Source organism: Vitis riparia, chromosome 11 (genome assembly GCF_004353265.1).
Source record: "Vitis riparia cultivar Riparia Gloire de Montpellier isolate 1030 chromosome 11, EGFV_Vit.rip_1.0, whole genome shotgun sequence".
NCBI classification, from domain to species: Eukaryota; Viridiplantae; Streptophyta; class Magnoliopsida; order Vitales; family Vitaceae; genus Vitis; species Vitis riparia.
This window is the reverse complement of record NC_048441.1, coordinates 18,399,591-18,422,526: the sequence shown is the minus strand read 5'-3', so window position 1 is coordinate 18,422,526 and position 22,936 is coordinate 18,399,591. Positions and strand designations below refer to the sequence as shown.

At 34.7% G+C, this 22,936-nt stretch overlaps 4 protein-coding genes across 4 annotated transcripts; 2 read left to right on the top strand and 2 right to left on the bottom strand.

The window, feature by feature from the left end:
* The first annotated feature begins 2,400 nt into the window (after positions 1-2,400).
* Positions 2,401-4,249, top strand: LOC117925059 (threonine synthase, chloroplastic). Its single transcript, XM_034843878.1, has one exon. The coding sequence runs from the start codon at positions 2,512-2,514 to the stop codon at positions 4,078-4,080; it is 1,569 nt and encodes a 522-aa protein (XP_034699769.1). The 5' UTR covers positions 2,401-2,511; the 3' UTR covers positions 4,081-4,249.
* Positions 4,250-4,753: 504 nt separating this feature from the next.
* LOC117925060 (WD repeat-containing protein VIP3) lies at positions 4,754-10,849 on the bottom strand. Its single transcript, XM_034843879.1, is given in 4 exon segments — positions 4,754-5,177; positions 5,179-5,648; positions 5,651-5,714; positions 10,408-10,849. Coding segments are annotated over 4 exon segments (963 nt in total). The 5' UTR covers positions 10,747-10,849; the 3' UTR covers positions 4,754-5,087.
* A 2,319-nt stretch (positions 10,850-13,168) lies between these two features.
* On the bottom strand, positions 13,169-15,439 carry LOC117924664 (serine/arginine repetitive matrix protein 1). Its single transcript, XM_034843363.1, is given in 2 exon segments — positions 13,169-14,417; positions 14,420-15,439. Coding segments are annotated over 2 exon segments (1,683 nt in total). The 5' UTR covers positions 15,314-15,439; the 3' UTR covers positions 13,169-13,628.
* Positions 15,440-20,085: 4,646 nt separating this feature from the next.
* LOC117924575 (UBP1-associated proteins 1C) lies at positions 20,086-22,936 on the top strand. The gene is made up of 6 exons (XM_034843233.1): positions 20,086-20,234; positions 20,332-20,406; positions 20,727-20,857; positions 21,656-22,163; positions 22,435-22,548; positions 22,640-22,936. The coding sequence occupies exons 1-6, from the start codon at positions 20,148-20,150 to the stop codon at positions 22,700-22,702; spliced, it is 978 nt and encodes a 325-aa protein (XP_034699124.1). The 5' UTR covers positions 20,086-20,147; the 3' UTR covers positions 22,703-22,936.

The following is a 22,936-nucleotide window of genomic DNA, read 5'->3' as shown; positions in this document are numbered from 1 at the left end:
GCCGAATCATTGGCTCAAGTTTTGGATATTCTATTTAGTGCTACACATTACAAGATATAGAGGATCTCATATTCACGTGTTTGAGACAGGTGGATTCAACTTCGGCACGTGATTAAATCCAAATATTAAATAATGAATTTGTGAGTCTGAGCATTTCGAAAAATATAAGTGATGATGGTTGTTGTATTGATCAAAGGCTAAAGCCCAATTAATTCGTGGTAAAACGTGAAAATAATCATTGTTAGTGATGTATTAATAATATAATATTTTTATAAAAATTTCCATGATTAATATTATAAATGCATCTACCGTCTTAATGATTTTTTTCGAGACATAAATGCCCTTGATGAAATCCTCAAAGTAACCTTCATCACAAAAATTTCCTCTCCTTCTTGCTTCATCCTTCCTCTTCTAACCCTTCATAACCTTAATAAAATTTAACAAGAGAGTTATGCTTCTCACATATAGGTAATCAAATAATCATATCCATTGATATTGCAAGCCCACAAGTATTATTTTTATTTTTATTTTCATTTTTTATCGCATTTTTTAGGTTGGAAGGAGGAGTGGCGAATATGGTTCGAAAGTTCTAAGACCAAACATTTTATGATTGTCGAACCTTGTACCTTTAGACATTCTTAATGATGTTCAATGAATACTTTTAAGGGTATTCAGTTATATACTTTGAGAAACTCTTTATGATGTACAATCATATCATTTTTAATACTTTTAGCTATGTTTGGTTCCCAAAAAAATTGAAAGAAAATGCAAAAGAAAGAAAATACAAAGGAAAAGTAAAAAAAAAAAAAAAAAAAAAAAAAAAGTAAAGAAAAATAAAAAAACAAATTAAAAGTCAATAAATTATTTTATTTGTTACTTCAAACTCATTTTTTTTATTTTAACTCATCAATATAAATATTAAATAATTTAAAAATATATAAGTTTTTAATTAGTTTTAATTATATTTTATTTTCTTTTATATTTTTCATAGGACAACCAAATATGAAAAAATCATTTTCCTTTATATTTTTTTTTTATTTCCTTAGTATTTTCCGGAAACAAACATAACCTTAAGGTCGAACATAACAAAAATAACTAAATTGTCAAATTTAGCTAAGATATGTAACACAAAAGGGTCGAAGATGTCAACTATGTCTGATCTTCTAAGATTGAGCATCAGGGTTCCAAAAATTTTATTTCCTCCATTAAAATTACAATTTTTCATTATTTCTTACTTTTAAATCACATCTATATTTTTTCTAATTATTTTTTCACTTATATATATATATATATATATAAAACAGTGTAAGAAAAAAAAAAAGAGAAAATATTAAAAGATTTTTTTACTTCATTATCCTTGAGGCTATGTTAGCTCCAAGAAAGTGTTAAGGGAAAAAAACTTTTAAATCACAACTATATTTTTCCTAATTATTTTTTCCACTTTTATATATATATATATATATATATAACAATGTAAGCAAAAAAAAAAGGAGAAAATATTAAGATTTTTTACTTCATTATCCTTGAGGCTTTGTTTAGCTCCAAGAAAGTGTTAAGGGAAAAAAAAAAAAAAAAAAAAAAATATATATATATATATATATATATATATATATATATATATAAAAACTTTTTCATGTTTGGTTGTACTAAAAGATAAATAAATAAATAAATAAAAGTAAATATAATTAATAGTGTATTTGACAATGACTTTAAAAAGTGTTTTTAATATTTTTTATATTTAAAAATTTTTATTTTTAAATATTAGAAAAATAAAAAATATTTCTTAACATGATTATTAAATACACTTTAAAATTAGTTAAAAGTTAATGCATTTTCAAATATTAAAATAAATAAAACGAGTTTAAAATTATATATAAAAATAATTTATTTGTTTTAAAATTATTTTTTATTTTTCTTTATTTTTATTCCTTCTAATTTTATCCTCAATTTTCTTTTTTATATTTTTATTTAAATTTAAAAATTATGAGGAAATAAAGAGGAGTTGTGTTTGATTCTTGAAATATAAAAGGAAAATGTTAAGAGAAAATGATTTTTTATGCTTGGTTTATAATAAAAATAAATAAATTAATTAATTAATTAAATGTAATTAAAATTATTTAAATTTTATGTATTTTTAAATTGATTAATTTTGATTTTTAATAAATTATTTTTCTTTCCATAATATTTTTTAGAAATCAAACAATATAAAAAAATCATTTTCCTTTATTATATATATAAAATTAACACGTGGTACAAAATTAAAACCAAAGCTGACCCAATTTATCCGGAGACACGTGGCCCAACCACGTGGAGAATATATTCACGTGGAAATTAAAAATGATTAATGAAAGATTGGTCGGTTTTCCTTTAAGCAGCCAACAGGTCCAACTCGAAACGATGAGACCAATTTTTATAAGCTTATAAAGATTCCCCATGTTTCTGTAACTTTCTTCTGAAATTGCGAAATTTTCAAGCCGCCATTTGACTCACCACCGCCCTCTAATCTCAGACATGGCGTCCTCGCCGTTTTTCCACTCATCTCTCACGCCGAAACCCAGGCCCTCGGTAATAAGACCTAGAGGCAACGGTCGCTATTTGCCCATAATTAAATGCTCCTCATCCACTTTCGATCCTTCCACGCCCGCGGCGAAGCATCGGCGGCCGGCGGTGGAGAACATCCGCGAAGAAGCGAGGCGGCTTCGGTCGGCAGATGTGGCGGCAGCGGGGCAGCAGTTCTCGGCCAAATACGTGCCGTTCAACGCCGGGCCGGACTCGTCGGAGTCGTACTCGCTGGACGAGGTGGTGTACCGGTCACGCTCCGGCGGGCTTCTGGACGTGGAGCACGACATGCAGGCGCTGAAGAGGTTCGACGGCGAGTACTGGCGGGCGCTGTTCGACTCGCGCGTGGGGAAGACGACGTGGCCGTACGGCTCCGGCGTGTGGTCGAAGAAGGAGTGGGTGTTGCCGGAGATCGACAGCGACGATATCGTCAGTGCCTTCGAAGGCAATTCCAACCTCTTCTGGGCTGAGCGTTTCGGTAAACAGTTTCTGGGCATGAACGATTTGTGGGTAAAGCACTGCGGCATTAGCCACACGGGCAGCTTCAAGGACCTGGGCATGACGGTTCTAGTCAGCCAAGTGAACCGCCTCCGCAAAATGAACCGCCCCGTCGTCGGCGTCGGCTGCGCTTCCACTGGAGACACCTCCGCCGCGCTCTCCGCCTACTGCGCCTCTGCAGGCATCCCCTCAATAGTCTTCCTCCCCGCAAACCGAATTTCAATTGCCCAGCTCGTCCAGCCCATTGCCAATGGCGCATTTGTGTTGAGTATAGACACTGATTTTGATGGGTGCATGAAGCTGATTCGGGAAGTGACTTCTGAACTACCCATATATTTAGCCAATTCTTTGAATAGTTTGAGGCTGGAGGGGCAGAAAACAGCAGCAATCGAGATTCTGCAGCAGTTCGATTGGGAAGTGCCGGATTGGGTTATAGTTCCAGGAGGTAATCTCGGAAACATATACGCTTTCTACAAAGGATTCAAAATGTGCCATGAGTTGGGGCTTGTTGATCGGATTCCAAGGCTTGTATGTGCTCAAGCTGCCAATGCCAATCCTCTCTATCAGTATTACAAGTCAGGGTGGGCAGAGTTCAAGCCAGTGAAGGCCAATTCGACTTTCGCCTCTGCTATCCAGATTGGAGACCCGGTTTCCATCGATAGAGCTGAGTTTGCTCTCAAGAATTCAAATGGTATCGTCGAGGAAGCAACTGAGGAAGAGTTGATGGATGCCATGGCAAATGCAGATTCCACTGGCATGTTCATTTGTCCTCACACCGGCGTGGCGCTGGCTGCATTGATTAAGCTGAGGAACAGCGGGGTTATAGGACCCACCGACCGGACGGTGGTGGTAAGCACGGCACATGGGCTGAAGTTTACGCAATCCAAGGTTGACTATCACTCGAAAAAGATCCCGGATTTGGCCTGCAGATTCGCCAACCCGCCAGTGGAAGTGAAGGCAGATTTCGGGGCAGTAATAGATGTTCTGAAGAAGCATTTGTCGAGTAAAACTCAGAAGCATTAGGCGAGAATGGCCGGGCTAGGAATTATATTTGTATGTTGTGTTATGGGTTCCACGTTTTGATAATTGATATGTATTTTCCTCTTTGCAGAATAGAAACACTTGTGTAGAAACTGGCTGTAATATGCGTTCAAAATTTTGTGATGACAATAAATTTTCTTTTCGATCCTCCCACTCCCTGTTGAAGTGAGCTCGATCCTTTATGCACTTTTTGTACTAGTTGAAAGGAAAGAAATCTTGGGTCTCCTCATTCTTTGAGTATTTTTTGGACAAGTTGATCGACAAAAAATCTTAAAGCGTTCCAAAGTCTCTTTCCCTAGTGACAAAGGTCCGATTCGTTTTGATTAATTTTATTGGTCAAGTGAGATCTCACTAAGGGAGATCAATTTTTTTATGTTATCTCTCGCGCTCTCTATGGCAAAGCTGTATGATTCTCTCATTATATACGTCGGTCATGTATAATTTTAGAACAAGTAGGTAGAAACTGAATAATGGACGTGGAAAAGTGAATTGAATCATACATTTAGGCCAAGTTAATAGGGGTTGGTGCGAGGATATGCCATCTAGAATGAGGATTAATCCTTCAGGACGTTCCCCATATGTGTTTTTATTGGGTTTAACTTAACAGCATAAGTAACAAGATTTTCTCAGACACCAAACAAGACAAGGAAAAAAGAAATGCAAAAGCCCGAAGAACTCAACTGGTTACTAACCATATGCCACAACGATAGCTGTTTATGTAATCAATAATTTAGAGAGGCTAATCAAGATGAATCAGGACAACCTATGTTGAAGGACCGGTCAAGTATTTGATTAAAAAATCCTGCCACGAGGATGAGTATAACAAAGATTTAGATACAAGAACCAAGCATTTTCTTGAGATAAAATAGGTTAAGGCATCCCACACTAGCTTTTCCCGATAAATTCTGGAAGCTTTGAAAAGAAAGAGGGGGAAAAACCTGAAATGAAGACCAGTCATCAATGTTCTCTGACCCAACAGTCCACCATCTTTAGGAGTAATCGTACAGTGATATACTCTTGTCATCTGATACACTTGCAAGTCGACCAGCCCGAACACCAGCTCCCCCTGGTGGACGGAAATGCCACGCCCCACACCTGGTCAGCATGGTTGCTCATTGTCTGCACAGCGGCCCTCATGTTAAGGTCCCAGAGTCTTACAGTCTTGTCACTTGAACCTGTGGCAATTGCTGCCCCATCTGGACTCACATCCACACTCAACACCCAGCTTGCATGACCTGACATGGCTCCAATCAGGCTCTTTCCCTCAGCATCATACATGTGCACATGGCCATCATCTGAGGCCGAAAAGAGTACCCTAGGATCAACAGGGGAATACACGAGAGATCGCACGGGCATGTAGTGACCTTCCAGGTGATGAAGGAATTTGGCACGGTTTACATCAAATATAGAAATGGTGCCGTCCATTGAGCCACAAGCCAGTCGTCTCCCATCAGGACTCCATGCAACTGAAAGGACAAATTTCTTGTTGCCACCTCTATCGGTTGGCTTAGAGCTTTCTGGACGAGGTATGGCCAGGGTGTCAATCAGTTCCATGTGGCAGTGTCCCAGAGTTTGATCGATGCACTACTCCCACCTGCAACTGCTAGAATAGAACCCTGGAGAAAATTTGATTGCTCGTTTAGTTTGGGATAAATAACAAAAAAGATTGAACTTATTCTTGGAAGTTTGGCAGCACAAAATTGGTCCCATGCAGGATCCAAATACAGAACTTCGGTTTACAAGACTGACACTCTACCACTGAGCTGTAGGGGCTTGTTGTCTTTGTAATAGCTTGCTTATTTCAAACACAACCATACAAGTCATACACAGGGCAAAACTAGAAAATTTAGCCATATGGTTTCACAAGTACATGCTTCATTGATGTAGAACAGCAGAACCAATTTTTTTATTCCTTTTCAAGGAAGAAAAAAATATGGGTAAGAAGGGAATTGACAAGAAGAGAAAAAGTAATTAGATGACAAAATATAATAAAGTAGGAAGAGAAAGAACTGCGAGTTGTCTGAAAATTCTGAATATGGGAAAAAAGAAAAAAAAGGACTTCTGCTCTTGTACATCAAATTGCTTCAACTGTCCTACATCACTTGGTGAATTCATTCAACTATCCTATAACACTGGGTGAATTTGTATTACAGAAAGAGCTTCTTCATAAGATGAAAAATGAAATAAAATAGAACTAAAGAGCTCATGATTGGGAACTCACATAATATGAGATTAAATAATGGAAAAAGACGAGTTACTATATAAATCAGCCTTCCAACAGGCTGTTCAAAAAGGTCTCACAGTACACATCTAAAACCAGCAGTTGCCAGTTGGCTTGGCAGACACAGGCATTGATGTGCTTTTGGGTTAAAAATTTTTATGTGAGTGTTGAGCTTGAAGCCACAACTTAAAAGAAATTTGATGCAACTAAGCTAGCAGACCAGGAATGATTTCTTATAATGCAACTTTGAAATAGTATAAGTGCACACAAGCACAAATGCTATAAGTTCAAATGCAAAGGCAACCATCCATATAAGTAAATAAAAGAGAATTTGAGATACCCACTCTTTTGCCAGAAAGACAGATTTACAAGCAAAGAATATCTCGACTATAAATTAATAAAACTTTACTGCAGGCTTTAGCAATGTAACCTTCCTATATTGTTGAAGAACATCCATGCAGGTCAGTTATCTGGGACATTGAATTCTGCCTGTAAGTCATTGCATGCAAAAAAAAAACTGAGTATGCAGGGGAATATCAACTAAATTATACTTTTATTATATGACTTGTCCCAATACAGAAGCATTTCTTGTCAGAGTTCTGTGACCTATCTTTTGGAACGTTCCAAACAAAACTTGCTCCCAAAATGTAAAAGAAAAGCATAAAACAGAATCTTCTTACTGGCAATCAATCCAGCAACAGATTATTTTTCTATTATCTGTCTCCTTGAATTACAGTAGTTTATCTTTTTTATAGCAACAGGAATACACATGAGCAAATTTCACTGTGACAATGGTGGAGGAAAGTGAAACTAGATTCAGAGAGCATAGACACTGACAAAAGTTTTTCCAACTGTGACCTTGTAGGCAAGGGAAAGAACTTAATATAGGGTGTATAAGGAGCAAAAAGAAAGCAGGACTGCCAATATTGAGCAGTTCCTTATTTTGAGAAATGCTCTGAGCATAAAATTTGGGGACTGGGAAGTTGTTTTTATTCTAAATGTTGTTAAACAGGGTTATTTGAATTAGCATCATTATGAGGGGGAAAATGAAGCAGAAAATTAGCATCATTATGATTGTTGTTCAATCATAATTCAAACAAAAGCTAATTACCATCTTAGTAGCCATAGATTTATTTTTCTAACTAAATATATAGAGCACAAGCAGGAGATAATAAACATCTTCTCTGCAGTCTTCAGTAGGCAAAGAGAAACTAGAATTCCAATCCAAATATCTTTGCTCTATTGACATCACATAGATCAGAGACCAAAACAACCACCTAATCAGCAATTTCTGGAGAACAGAATTCAAAAAGAAAAAGAGAGTTACTCAAACCATCCATTTTCACCCCTCCATCCGCTTTCCAATAAGCTATTGCCCACATTTCAATTACAACACAATCAGGACAGGTTCACCACCAGTCCCCCACTGCCCTACATGACAGCATCTGAGAGCAACCCTTTTCCCGTGGACACCCCCTTTGACAAGTGCAACCACACAGTCTGTCAGTTTTGCTTTTGTTGAACTATGACCATCACAACAAAGCTTACTCCAGCTTGCATCACAGCAAACCTCCTTATCAATCTCTACTAGGAGAATTAGAGTTCTTTACTAGGAATGAGTAGCCTAATCCCTTTTTTTTTTAGATAAGTGAGCGCAAATATATTACGAGGCAAAAAGCCACAAAGCATACAGGAAGTATACATAGTAGCCTAAGCAAAAAACAAGACAACAACACTCACCACCCCTTAGGGAACGGCAAGCCATTCCAAAAAACCTAAAAGCGAAGAGAACTCCTCTCCCATATACACCCTAGCCCAACTCCACAAGTTACAAAACAAAAGAATTTTTTAACTTCTGAATAGCTAGAGAGCCCCCCCTGGAAGCTAATCTATTTCTCTCCTTCCATACCGTCCAAAAAATACACAACGGAATGGAAGTCCAAATCATTTTCCTCTTTCTCCCCACAAAAGGGCCCCTCTAACTAACTAACATCTCTTTGACTTTCTCTGGGAACACCCAATTAGCCCCAAACAGGGCCAAGACAATCTCCCAGAGAGCCCTTACAACAATACAGTGTAAAATAATATGATTTACATTTTCCTCTTCACAACCACACAACCCAACCCTGCTTGTTGAAATCCTTCCAAAATCAGAAGTCCCTTCTCGCATCTACAAAGCAAAAACCTACCTGCTTAGTTGCTTCTCATCTGCATTTTGAACCAATCCCCCTTTTTTCTTTCAACTCTCCAAAGAAACGCTTTTTCTCTTCAAATTTGCAATAAATGTCCAAAGATTCTAGTAATCACTCCACAGCCCTTTTGTCATTCTGATTCACCTAGAATAGCCTCTTCCTCTTTCCACAGTTCTTACTTCCACTCTTCCTTTCACCTTTCCAGATTCAATCTAAAAAGCCTGTGTGTTCACAGCTAACAACTTCCTTTCACCTTTCAGTTTTTTCTTGCTTAGTCCTACATCCTCTTCTCACCACATAAAATAGTAGAATGAAGAAGATTTATGACATACTTGTCTTTATCTGTACTGGTAAATTCCTTAATCTTAGTTGGCTAGGAAAAAAAGATAGTAATCAATGTGGCCTTGTCTGGAATAGGACAACTTCAGAACCCATCACCTGTTGATTGTTCAGTGTCTTAATTGAAGATAATTATAAAAACTTCGCTTTCATTTGCTTCTATCTGTCACCTTGAACTACAGTAGTTTATATTTTTATGAAAACTGGACTATACTAGACCAAGTTTGTGATAACAATGGGTGAAGTGAAACTAGATTCTAAGAGCATAGACAAATAATTTTTATTTTTTTTTCAAATGTGATCTTGCAGGCAAGGGGAAAACTCAATTTTATGGAGCAAAAAAGAAGGAATACCAATATTGAACTATTCTTTATTTGGACTCTGGAGAAATGTTTTGAACATAAAAACTAGAGAACAGGCATATGAAACTGGGAGGTTTGTTTTTATTCTAGATGTTGGAGTTAGACAGGGTTATTTGGCTTACCATCATTATGAGCGAAAAAGTTTTAGCAAAGATAATCCTTGGGTAATTTTAAGGAGAGTTAACATGGGTAAGTAGGAAGCACAAAAATGAGGGACTAGAGATAAGCTCTTTGTGGAACTTTAAAAGAAAATACCAATTCAACATTTCCTAAAAATAGCTTGCTATGCTAAGCAATATAAGTTGGAAGCTAGGATGCGCAACGAAGGCAACAGTTTGAAAGAAAGGAAGTTTTGTATTGCACTAGAACTCTTTAAAATGCTAGGAAGCTCTCAACCACTTGGTGCCTTGGCCAAATGAGGCTATCCCCTATTTATATCTAGAACCTACACTGTTTCCCTAATACTCTAGAATTCTCTTAAATATCCTAAACAAGTCTTATGTACAGGCTATGTAAAAGATGACTCTGGAACACTATAGAATTGCCCACACACTTTCCTTGTCTTCCACCTTTGTGTAGAGATGTGCGGATATCTCTAGGCTTCTTTGAAATCTCTCACACAGCTTCTTTGAAATCTCTCACACCCCTTCACTAACAAGTGTAGATTGTTTCAGGAGGTTTTAGAAGCTTCCTCCTCCTCTAAGGGAGGTCATTTGAACAGTTGTAAGTTGTAACACAAAGAAAAAGAAAGAAAGAAAGAAAGAAAATTACCCGAGATTTCAAAATCAAAATTTTATGTTTTTATTCTGTTTTTCTCAGCAACCAAAACATGGTAAAGCAACAAAATCAACAGTGACAGTATCCAATCCTCCGTGGAATCAAACAGAAGACAATTGCAAATCACAAAAACATTAAACAAAAGAGAAAAATAAAAGGAGTGAAAACAAATAAGTATAAAAATTCTCCCTTTTTCAAATCCTTGGCTTAATGATAAATGTATCAGTGAAAGATAATTAAAAAAAAAAAAACACCAACAACAACTTCAACTATTTTTCTCAGCAATTAAACAGATCATTAAACAAAAATATCAACAACAGCAACAACTCAATTCCACAAAAATTCACAGACAAAAACAACTTCAACTCACAAACCACATATAACAAGAAAACTGCAGCAATGTTCAGAGCAGCCTCACCTTAGGATCAAACTGCATTTGCCACACTTCCGAGGGAGGAGCTTCCAGAGTAGCAATTGTAGCATTGGTATCGACATCAAAAACGCGAACGAAGCTGTCCAATGAAGCGGAGGCGGCGATGATGCCAGATGGGTGAGCAGCAACGGCGACAACGCCGAGGCAGTGGCCAGTGTTGTTTTGCTGCAGGACGAGCTCGTCAGGCATCCAGAGCTTCACGGTCTCGTCGAGAGAGCCAGTGAGGAGGAGCGCCGGTCGGGATTCGGTGGCCGGAACCCATGCGGCGGCCCACACCGATTCGTCATGAGCGTTTTCGATGGATTTCAGGCCGGCGAGTTTCATGGCTTGGTGGGTTTTGGAATTCTGAACAAAACCCTAGAAAATTGTTCTTTCTTCTTTGGAGGTTTTGGAATCGTTTTGTTTATGCATTGGTGACTGGGATTTTGATTTTTGGAAACAGTTGTATTTTTCTAATCTAACTCTTTCATGGTTAACCCATTTTTTTACGAAAAAGTTATTTATCATTTCAAATATTTAAATGCATATTAGAAGAAAATAGTTATTTTTATGGTAAAAGAAGAGAATATTTTTATTAAAATAAGATAAAAAATAATAAATTTTTAAATTTTTAAAATTGGATTTTTAATGATATTTTTAATCCAATAATTATTTTTTTAAGAATACCCTAATTTCTAATATAAATATCTTTTATTGTTTCAAATATTTATATATACATTTTAAAATAAAATATTATTTATAATTAACACCCATAAAAAAGTCGAACGATTACATTTTCAATAATTCTTTTAACTAAATTTTTTTCTTTTTTTTACTTTTTTTTTTTTTTTTGAATAGATGCCTTTTTACAATTTACTAATTTTTGCTTTTTATTTTCCATTTTTGACATGTTAATTCTCTTGTAAAAAAGTTTTTGTAAATAGCAATATAGGTTAAATACCTTCTTATTTCCATCCCAAATCCAAGCGGGATCGAATAAGTCCATTTGATAAATTCATATATCGATTCCTTCTAACCCTTTCTAATTTTAATTGATTATTCAATAAATACATTAAAGTAAACACTATTGCATTCAAAATAAAAAAGATTTATAATAAAATTTCAAATCTACAATATCTATATTTAATCAAAATCTTATAAGAGGTAAATGTAATTAATCCATAAACAAATTATTTTTATTAAACTTTTATAATTTAAAAAAAAAAAATTCACTTAAAAAATGATCCAAATGAAAATAATAAATTAAAATCAAAATCATATCATTTGAGATGCAAGTGGTATGATATCCCAATCCACTCCACGTTTTAAAAACAAAACATTTGTAGACATATCTAGAGCTGATTAAATATCTTAACTCATGTTGTCAAGATGCCTCAAAATATGGGCCCAATTATATTCCCCATCTACATAATCTAAATTTTTTTAAAAAAATGTAATTTTCTTTCTATTGTAATATTGTAATATGATGAAATGTTTCATAATATTTTTAATGGAAATATTTTTTTTACAAGTGTTCAAAATTTTAGATATGATTTATAAATTAAAAAAATATATTTTAAAAAATATTTTAGAGTAAAAATATTTTCTAAACTACTATCACATGAATGAACTTTCAATAACATCAAAAACTACTTCATAAACTATAATATATCCTCTTATTTCAACTAAAATGCATTTGATGTGGATTAATATCATGTAGGTGAACATTAAGGTTTGTTAAAAAACATTTTCAAAACCAAGATTTTTTATAATAATTTTTAAAACAAATTCCGAATTATTTTTAAAAATATAATTTTGTTTAAGGAATCAATATGAAAAATGATTTTTCTCAATTCTTTCTTCATAAAAATATTATACTTATGTATAATATAAAAAAAATTAAATATTTTTTATTTTTAAAATAATTTATAAAAGACACCTGGTCAAAATAATTTGGGAGAATTATGTTTTAGGGGTAGATGAGCCCTCAAATTAACAAAAAGTCCGTATAACTCTTCAAATTGAATTGAAGGATATGAATAGTAACAGACAATATACCATTTAAGAACACATATAAAATATTTTATAAAATTAAGTTAAATAATTTTTTTTCAATAATTTTTTTCAATAATTTTTTTTCAAAAAACTAAATTAAATAAAAGTGGTTTTCAAAATTTAATATTAAAATTAATTTTTTAATTTAAATAAATAATTTATTTTAAAAAAATATTAATATAATTAAATAAACTATTTTTAAAAAATATTAAATTACATAAAAGTATTTTAAAAAATATTAAATTAAATAAAAATATTTTAAAAAAACATCTAATTAAATAAAAGTATTTTCAAAAATATTAATTTTTTTTTCAAAATCAACAAAGGACATTTTTTGAAATACTGAAGGATAATATCCTTCAACTCAATTTCTATACTTTCATTGAGTCTTGGGCTCAATTTGAAGAGTTACACAGACCTTTTGTTAATTTGAGGGTCCATCTACCCCTAAAACATAATTCTTCCTAATAATTTTCAATAATTTTGGGGGTTGGGGCAAACCAAGAAACTTCTCTTTATCATCTCCTACTCCAACAGTCTGGCCTACATTGATGACAATGGCAAAGTGCACAAGTCTTCCATCAAAAGCATATACTGGATGAGATGCTTCTTCCTCTACCAACCATTGGTACCTCCATTTTGACCCATTTCTCCCTAGGATTTACATCAGGTACGTGAATATTGTTCGAACCCAGTCCAATACAACATGAGCTAGAAGGGAGTAAAAACATTTAAAGGCACTCCAGGGACTAAAGATTTTATAATACCATCAAACCATTGAAATCTGAAATCAGGTTGTTCGGGGGTTCTCCAAGAGGGGAACAAAAACCACAATCAGAGTCCATCCCCAGTACATCAAATATATTTGCCACACTCCAAACATCAGTATCTTACAATACCACCAAGCCATTCAAATCTGAAAAAAATTCAATGCACCCATCATCTACCGAGGTGGTCTCCAAGAGGGGAACAAAAACCACAGTCAGAGCCACTCCCCACTAAATCATATTCACCGATAAATATCTATTATATTTATATATACTATTTATATACTCTATTATGTAGAGAAATTAATTTTTCTTTCCTTTTTTTTTTTTTTTTTTTTTTGGTGTTTGTGTACGTGAGCAGAAATCAAATCAACCCAAAAAATTTTTTTAAAAATTGTGGGCCAATTATGAGGTGTGGGTTGGGTTTGGGCTTGGGTCAGGGGTAAGGCCCACGTTTTTTCTCTCCCTCAATGAATTGATTTTCTCGAGTCTCCACTCGCCTCGGAGTCGTGCGATGAATGTATCCGCCTTGACGTTTACGTCTGGGCTTGGGCAGAACGTGGCCCCGATCGCATCTCCACCGTCCATTGCGCTCTTGTTTGATGAGAGATCAACGTCATCCAGCTCCGGAGAGCTGCACCGAGAGCTATGAGTGCTCCTTATTCTAACAAAATCTCCCCGGACGACGTACTTCAGCTCCGGCATCCGGAAAGGTGGTGGCGGGGGCGGGGGCGGCATCGGAATGAGAGGCGACTGGCCGCCTCTGTTCACATTGTCGTCCCTGTCGTAGAAAGAACTCTTTCTAGCGGGCAGTGGCGGCTTGCCGGCGGCTCTCCGGCGGGAGGTGTAGGGAGGTGGAGGAGGCGGTGGAGTTGGTGGCGCCGGTGGAATGTGAGTTTTCCGCTTCGATGATCGTGGTGGAGGTGGTCGTGGAGGAGGCGGAGGCGGAGGAGGTGGTGGTGCTGCTGAGACGGAATGGATTCTCTTGTTTTTGCTTCCTTTTCTGAATAGATTGTGGAGCATAGACGGAGGCGGAGGAGGTGGTGGAGGAGGCGGTGGAATTGGTGTTGTCGCTGAAGGAGGAGATTGTACTGCGCTTTCGTGTATATTCTTTGTTCTCTGCTTCTTCTTCTTCCTCGTTTGATTGTACAGTGAAACAAGAACCGTCGCTATATCCTTCGTCGCACCACCCATTCTTCTTCCACTCTTTCTACTCTTCTGCTCAGGAAGATGACCTCCTGGCACTCGCGGCGGAGGAGGCGGAGGGGAGGGGGAGGGGGGGGAGGTGGAGCAGGCGGAGATCGGCTCTTCTTGAATTGATCAGCGTCACTGTTACTCAACTTCTCTTTGCGCGCAACAGTTTCATAACTTCGTCTAGGTTTCCGCTGAACAATTGGCGGAGGAGGTGGTGGTGGAGGGGGCGTGCGAGGAGGCGCCGGTGAAGGCGAGGGAGAAGAACGAACCGCGAAAGTATCAACCGGTATGACCTTCACCTCAGAATCATCCCGCTCGAGTTCGCTCCTCCGGTGACGACGAACATAATCCGACGACGCCGGAGATCGATAGTTATTCACTTCAAAATCATCAAAGAACCGCCGCCGATCATCGCCGGCGCCCCACAACGACTCCTGCCTCAGATCTGGATACGAGCTACTGCTCCTCCTCAACCGGACTGAACCGGACTGAATCGGTGGATCATAGATCTTCCGATCCGAAAATTCAAACAAATTATGCGAAATCGATTCATGACTCTTCCCCATAACGACCGAACCACTGGAACCATGATTCTCCGGAACTTCGTCATTTTTCTCATCATTTTTCCTCGCGAAAACACCACACAGAATCGCAAACAACACAAGGAGAACATTGAGCGAGTCCCAGCTCTTCCTCACGGAGTTGGGTCTCAGAAACTGAGAAGTGAAGTTGAGAAACGAAGGCACCGCAAAGAAAACAACAATCATGGCCAAAATGGGCAGGAGAATGATCAAGACGGCGGGGTTGAGGAGAGGAGAAGACCGCCGACGATGGTATATGGAGGTGGACGGTGGCGGTGATGGCCAGAAGGATGGCGAGTCTCCATCTCCTTCCATGGGTTTAGCCTGTTTGGGTCTGGCGTTAGAGAGAGAGTGCGTGAAGTTAAGCTGAGGACGAAGACATGGATACTACGGTGTCAAATGAAGCAAAATGATGGCACATTTCTGAAAGCTTTAAAAAGCAAAATGATTTATATAAACAGATTGATGTTTTTTAAAAACATTCAAATTAAATTTTGATAAAACAGTGCTCTCAAAATTAGTTCAAGAATGTGAATCCATTATTCCATATGCTGAACTGAAAATGACATGGCCTGATAGCTGATAATACAATAATTTTTTTGCAAGAAAGAAGCATGTTTTTTGAAAGTGTTCTCTTTAATTGTTTTATCAAATTTGTTTAATAATATATAATGTCACTTTTTTTATTTAATAAAACTTATAAAATCAACAAGTTTTCACGTCTTCTTAATTCCAAATGCTCATCAAAATAAATTACTCTAATTTTTATATTCAAATAAATTCTTATTTTAAGTTGAGAATGACTAAATAAAAAATGAATATAGTTTGTGGAAGATGATGTTGGGCTTAAAGAGTGAGACCCACAGATAATGTTGTGCAAGTTGGTTAGGTGTTCATCATAGCTTTGCCATAAATGCAAAAAAATTGATGGAAAGCACAAGGGTTCTTCCATCTTTCCAAGGCCTTTCTTTTGTGGATCAAGAAAATTAATTGCCCCCAAAGTAATGCAAGAAAAATGGAAGCCATTCCCATTTAATGGACTTTTTCTCCCTTTTTTTTTATTCCAATTTTTTAATCTATGTGATTTTTTTCTTCATTTATTCTATATATATTTTTGAAGTAATGTTGTGATATGTCACATTAGATATAAAAAAAATTATTGATACTATAAACTCTTTTAATTCTATAAATATGTTATAAAACCGAGAAAGCCCCTCAATTTAAATCAAATAATATCTTTATGATGGAGTGTGATTAATTATAAAATCTTCAACCCCAAGGAATTTGTTTAACGTATAGGATTAAAATCAGAATAAATAATATCTGTACGTTTTTACAAATATAATTTTTATATTATGCCAACATTTTTTTTTAAGTAATATCATTTTTATATTATATCTAATTATTAAATAGTTCATTCAATTCAAAATTTGTATATATATATATGATAAATTTAAAGGTATCTAATTTATTTATATATTTATTGTATGAATTATTTTATGAAAGATCCTAATAAAATGATGTTTATAATTTATCATTCTCCTTAAAACAATCATTCAATCAACCAATGTATTTTTTCTCTTTAATGACATCCATAAATAATATGGTCTTGTTTTTTTTCAAAAACAAATATTCTTTTTATGGATGTTGGACTTGAAACCTCTTTAACATGTTTGGTGATAGCATCAATCAGAAAAATTATTTTATTTTATTTTTTGGATAAAGATTATTACCCATTTACCCCTTAAATGGGCCCAAAAAAAAGATATTTTGAAAAATGTGTTTTGGTTCTTTGAATTACAAATCTCTTTTAGGGTTTGGTCCCTTGGAGGGATCCATGAGGAAGGCCGGGGGGTGGGCCAGATGTAGTCCACGCAACAAAGATGAAAGAAGGACACACTACCCCTAAAGGCTACAACAGAAATTTCAGACCATTATTTATTTATTTAATTATTTAAAATTAATTAGGAGCGTGGGAGTAATGATTGAAACCCTTAACCTTTACACCAAAAACATGTTATTATGTCCCACACACTATAATAAATTAAAAAACACTCTTTTCACTATTCACTAATCATTCTTTTTACTATACTAAAAGGCACACGAGGCTTGATTCAATTCTCCACTTTCCCCCCATTTTTCACATTCCTCCACCCAAATTATGTAAACATTAAAAAAAATAAAAATTATTTTACAAGTTAAGGATGGGTTTTGCTTGTTGTGATTTTGATAAAATTACGTTTGCTGGTTACATTTGTGTTAGAAGTGTTTTAATGAAAAACTTAGAAATATTTGAATTTAAAAGTGCGTTTGATACTGATTTTATAAAATGATATTTTTAATACTTAAAAATTTTAATTTTTAAAATATTAAAAAAACAAAAAATATTTTTTAAAATCACTATCAAACACATTCTTAATTCAAATAAAAGTAATTTTTTAAAAATAATATTATTATACATAATTTGAAATCCTATGTTTCAAATGGGTTTTAGTAAAAAAAGAAAGATATTGAGCTCCATAAAAAAAAAAAAAAAAACATTTGAAATTTTATATTCGCATCATTAAAGTTGTTTCTACATTCACAATATTTAGATATCCATTTAAAAATTTGGAAGTTGTAAATGCATCCACCTTACATTTTTTAGAAAGATTTTAAAAATCTTTGGAATTCATTTGACAAAAATCTTGTAGTAAAAATAGTTGAAAAATAATTAGGAATAATTCACAAGTGATTTAAAAGTAAGAAATTGTGAAAAAAACACAATAAAAATGAAAAAAAAAAAAAAAACTCATCTTATGGTATTAGGACTTGAAAAATTGTACATTGTACCAAAGTCTGATCCTAAAAATTCAAACAATAAATAGTTGTCTAAAAATACAATTCCAAATATTCTTAAAATTTTTTAAAGTACGAACTATTGTAAAAGATTCAACATTTCAATTCCAAACACTACATTTCCTTTTTATAACTCAAAAAATATAGTAAGAAATACAAAAAATATATATAGAAAAACCATACCCTCCCACTTATACCATCATTAAAGATGATTAGTTATTTATACATTAGTGATGGATACAACTTTCTTACTAAATCTTGGTAAGGTTACATAGAGAGTAAGAAGAAAATAAAAAGAACTTAATGTGTTTATGTGATTAAGGATAATTTAGGGATTTTAGAAAACGGTATTTTTATCTTTAATAAATTCATTAAAAATTGTGAATATGGATACAAATATAAATTTTCAAAATATTTTTATTAAAAATATCAAGATATACATCTTTTATTTATATTTAATGTTTGGAAAAATTTATTTGAAGTGTCATTTTTTTTCACTTTAATCCTTAAAATTTAACTACACACATCATCATCCACTCAAAATTAAATTTGGGTAGTCGCACAACCTTACCATTTCCCCATATAACCATGTCACGTATGTAGAAAATAAAAAAATATCTCGTTCCAAGTCTCTCCAATCACGTGTGTCTCCCTCCCTAGCCGACAGCCCAAATACCTAGGTGTTGAATTCTCTTAAGGTACTTAGACTTAGAGGCAAATATTTTAAGCTATGTTATATAACTTCTACTTGTCCCACACACTATCTCTATATATATATATATTTGTAAGGGAATGTTGCTTACGGCTGTCACAAGGTTCATACGCGTGTTGCGAATGCGTTCAATTTGTTTTGATTTTCTTCTTTCCTCGCCTTCAACTTCAAGTAGGGTCTTCTTCCTTGAGGAGAAAAGAGACAGGCCGAGAGATTGCAGCCATATGAGGGCCATTGCAAGCTGTTTTGTTTGGTTTCTTCCATGGGAGTTCAGAGGAGAACACCATCAACCAAGACTCTAATTACGTGATAAAATAAAGGTGTTTTGACGAAACACTCAAATGGGGAACTTTTATAGGATATGCTTAGGTTGGAACTTGGAAATATAAGCTCCATTATGTATGATATTACGTTATTTGCTCGTTAAGTTTATTTGATTAGAGTATCATTGAAAACCGATTTTGAAAATTCAACCTTTTATTATTATTGTTTTGGTCTTATTTTGATAAAAATACCATAACTTTTTTCTTCTAAACATGACCCTGTCTTGTAATACCCATATGCAAATACTTGAAATAATAAAGGACATTAATGTAAAAAATATTTATTCTTCTAATAAAAATATGAATATGATTAAATTTACAAATATAAATATTATTTAGTCTCTTTCAATCAATTAATTCTTAAAAGTATCTCGTAAATATTTCTAATAATAATTTCATTTACACTTGTCTTTTATATTGAATTTATAATTCTTTGAAAGTCCTAGCTCGTGTTTATGCATTGTCATGATACATTCAAAATTCAACATTTTACCCTAAACTTGTCAAAGAACAATATTTTATCCCTCAATTACAAACCTTCTATTATTTTTTTTATAGTATAATTTTGAATGTGGAAAATTTCAAACAATTTGAAATATAATAACCATGACTTTTGAAAAGAGATGATGTAAAAGTTTATGAAATAATGAAAACCCTTTCCGGAAGAATAGCATATGGGATGAAAATTTCCTTTTATAACACAAGAAAAAGTTATTTTATCTCCTAATCGATATGAGATGACTTTCGTATTTAATATATAATTTATAATATTTTATTTTAAAAATAATTTTATATATACCGTTGATTTTTATTCATTTTTTTTTAAATTTTGAATAAATTTTTTATATTTTTCATTAATTTTTTACCTGTCCACGTAGAAATTTTCATTTATATTTTTGTAGTATGAAAATATTAATATTTCGATCGATATGAAAACATTAATTTTCATTTTCAAGTTATTTTATATTCAAATAAAAATTTTATAATACTAAAAGTTATCCTTTGAAGCTTTGTCAGATTTCAATTTGGCAGCACTTGGGCTGGGAAGAAGTTAGGCTCATTGTTGAAGCTCAAACTCCTTTGAAGCTGTCTGACATTCCAATTTGGCAGAACTTGGGCTGGGAAGAAGCTAGGCCCATTATTGAAGCCCAGGGTTTTGTAGACCGTATGGATGATGGATCCGAAAACAAAACCCTAGAGTGTTCCTTAAACCCAATAAAGTTGCAGGGTTTGGTCATCTCTCTACACAGAAGAAAGGAGGAGAGAGAGAAGAGAGATGGTGTGGTTTCAGTGTGAGGACTGCGGAGAGAACCTGAAAAAGCCAAAATTGCCCAACCACTTCAGGATCTGTTCCGCAAACAAGGTCTTTTTTATTTCTCCCAAACCCTAACGTGAAATCCGTAAACATTGTTTTGATTTTATTAGTAGTAATTGTTTTGGAATGTCTGTGATTTGAGTAGTTGTCCTGCATTGATTGTGGAGAAACATTTGGGCAGCAAAGTGTTCAGGGCCACACGCAGTGTATTACTGAAGCGGTTCGTTTCTCATTTATTGTTTATGATTTATTTGATTGAGCTTAAATTCAATCCGTTTTACTCTGTTTGGTTGATGGGAAAATTGAGGGGAAGCAAAGAAACCGGGGTTCGGTCTGAAATGTCATTTGTTGATTAAGGGGAGGAAACTTGTTTTTCAGGCCTCAAATAAGGAAAAATATTAGATTTGAAGTTTTAATTTCGTTTGGATTCGATCTTTATCTTCTGCTGCTTACTTTCATTGCAACTCAGCTTGATTATTTGATTGTTGAAAGTTTGATATGATGAATTGGATGAAGAAATTTGAATGATTGTATTTTCAGGAAAAATATGGCCCCAAGGGACAAGGGAAAGCTTTGAATGGTACCCCAGCAAAGGCCAAAAGTGATTCAAAGCAAAGGCCTGAAGTTGATATAACTGTTGGGTTATCTGAACGTCCTCCATGGTTTTGTAGGTATGCTCAAATTATTTAGACTTTCCTTTTGCCCAATTTTTGGTGTGGATTCTCCTCTTTACCAACAAAAGAAATATACCATGTGAAATTGCCATTGGAACACTAGTTCTCTTTCATTGCAATGATAAAATAATTTTATGTCGGTCCCTGCTGAAAGGTTGATAATTGGGCCTTGGGATTAGGCTGTATTGGAATAAAAAGGAAAATCTTTGGTCAGGTGGGGTTGAGTTGTTTGAGCGTAGCACAGAATAAAGTATTGACTATGGGACTTCTTTTAAGGAAAATAGTTCCCCGGGCTCCTAAGTATTTGTTTATCAAATGAATTTGAGTGTATAATAAGTTTATACAGTGATTTATCACTAGTAGCTACAAGCATGTAAGTCTAATTGTAACCTAAGGGCTGAAGTTTTCTCCTTTAGGTCTTTATTAAAGACTCATCTGTCATGCATAATGTGTTTCTCTATTGGGCTTTTGAGACTTTATTCTATTGCCCTCCTAGAATTCCACTGTGCACTGGATCAGTGTCTAATAAGTTTGCAATCAACTCTAGATACAGCTGTTATGCAACAGCATATGAGGCATATGTTGTAATGATTCTTAAAGTAATGCTATTATAGGTCCGTCAATGATCAGTAGGCCATGAGTCCATCATCCTACTTGGAATCGAGATTCTCATTGCTGACTAAGAGGAGAAGAAACAAGTTCTTGTCAAGATATTGCTTTTAAGTGTTTTTGTTTTTCCCCTAATTCCATGAATGGATCTCATTTGTTTTTGTCAATATTTATGTTCGTTTGCAGTCTTTGCAATACAAAGGCTACTAGTAAGCAAGCACTACTACTCCATGCTGATGGGAAGAAGCACCGAGCAAAAGCGCGAGCCTTTCATGCTGCTAATGAACCTAAGCAGAAAGAAGAATCCACTCAAAATGGGAATGTTTCAACAGAAAACATTTCAAAGGATGAATCAATTGGCGATAAAAACGTCGAGGAGGCAAAGATGCAAGATCCACCTCAAATGGCCACTGTGCATGACAGCTTAGAGACTGAAAATGAAAATTTGGCATCAAAGAAGAAAAGAAAACTTGATGCATCTGATAACAATGGTGATAGGAAAAAGGTTGGAGGTGATGCTTCAGGTGAATTAGGCAATGGTGAAGTGATTCAGGTTGAAAGGGCAGAAGCAGAGGAAACAGTACTACAGGTGAAGAAAGCGAAGCACGATGTATCCAAAGGACCAAGCTCTATGAAAGAAGATACCAAAAAGAAAATAAAGTGGAAGAAGTTGATCACTTCAGCCTTGAAATCCGTAAGTTGTTCCAATGCTGCCAAATGATATCACTTCTTGCCTCCATTTTAATTTGTTTAAAATTGTGCTTTTTTTTTTTTTTTTTTCTGTAACAAAAGTTTGCTTGTCTATTCCTACATATGTTAGATCAAACCAAAAATATTGATGGCCTGAAAATGAGGCCCGTTTTTCATCCCCGTAAATGATGTGTTTAACATATGACTTTCTATCATATTCGTTATTCTCTATTTGAAGTTATCTATTTCTTGGTAACTTTTATGCATGTGTACAGAATCCAGATGGGGTTCTTAAGATGAGGAAATTGCGAAAACTTGTTATAAAGGCACTTGAGGAATCTGGCATTACAGATGATGAAACCCAACTAAGTGAGAAGCTTGAGCACAAGGTGAGTCACCATGTCGACTTGGGTGTGTTCTTGTCTTATTGCAATGAATGATGAAAATGTATATGATGAATTCATATATTTCACGCTGCAGATTAATTCAAGCTCCAGATTCACAGTTGATAACAAGTATGTCCGTCTGGCGGCCAAAGATTGAGAGTTCTGGATACTAGCATCTGTTATCGCACTCGTTCTCCTTAGCAGGCATTCATTTATGGCCCTCTTTTTGATCAAATTTCAATTTTGGGTATCTTTATTTTGTATTCAGCATTGAGAATTGGGAGTTTTTGGAGCCTCCCCTGTGATTTTGTACTGCAAGAAAATTCTTGGAACATTACTAGACCTTATACTATGAGGAAATGAAACTCTTTGATGTGATTTTATGGCCAAA

What these genes read in the sequence shown, in the direction of transcription:
- LOC117925059 (XM_034843878.1), top strand. Translation starts at nt 2,512, where the DNA reads ATGGCGTCCTCGCCGTTTTTCCACTCATCTCTCACGCCGAAACCCAGG.
- LOC117924575 (XM_034843233.1), top strand. Translation starts at nt 20,148, where the DNA reads ATGGTGTGGTTTCAGTGTGAGGACTGCGGAGAGAACCTGAAAAAGCCA. An exon ending in CGCAGTGTATTACTGAAGCG is followed by an intron (nt 20,407 to 20,726) that starts GTTCGTTTCTCA and finishes TTGTATTTTCAG; the next exon opens with GAAAAATATGGCCCCAAGGG. An exon ending in GTGAGAAGCTTGAGCACAAG is followed by an intron (nt 22,549 to 22,639) that starts GTGAGTCACCAT and finishes TTCACGCTGCAG; the next exon opens with ATTAATTCAAGCTCCAGATT.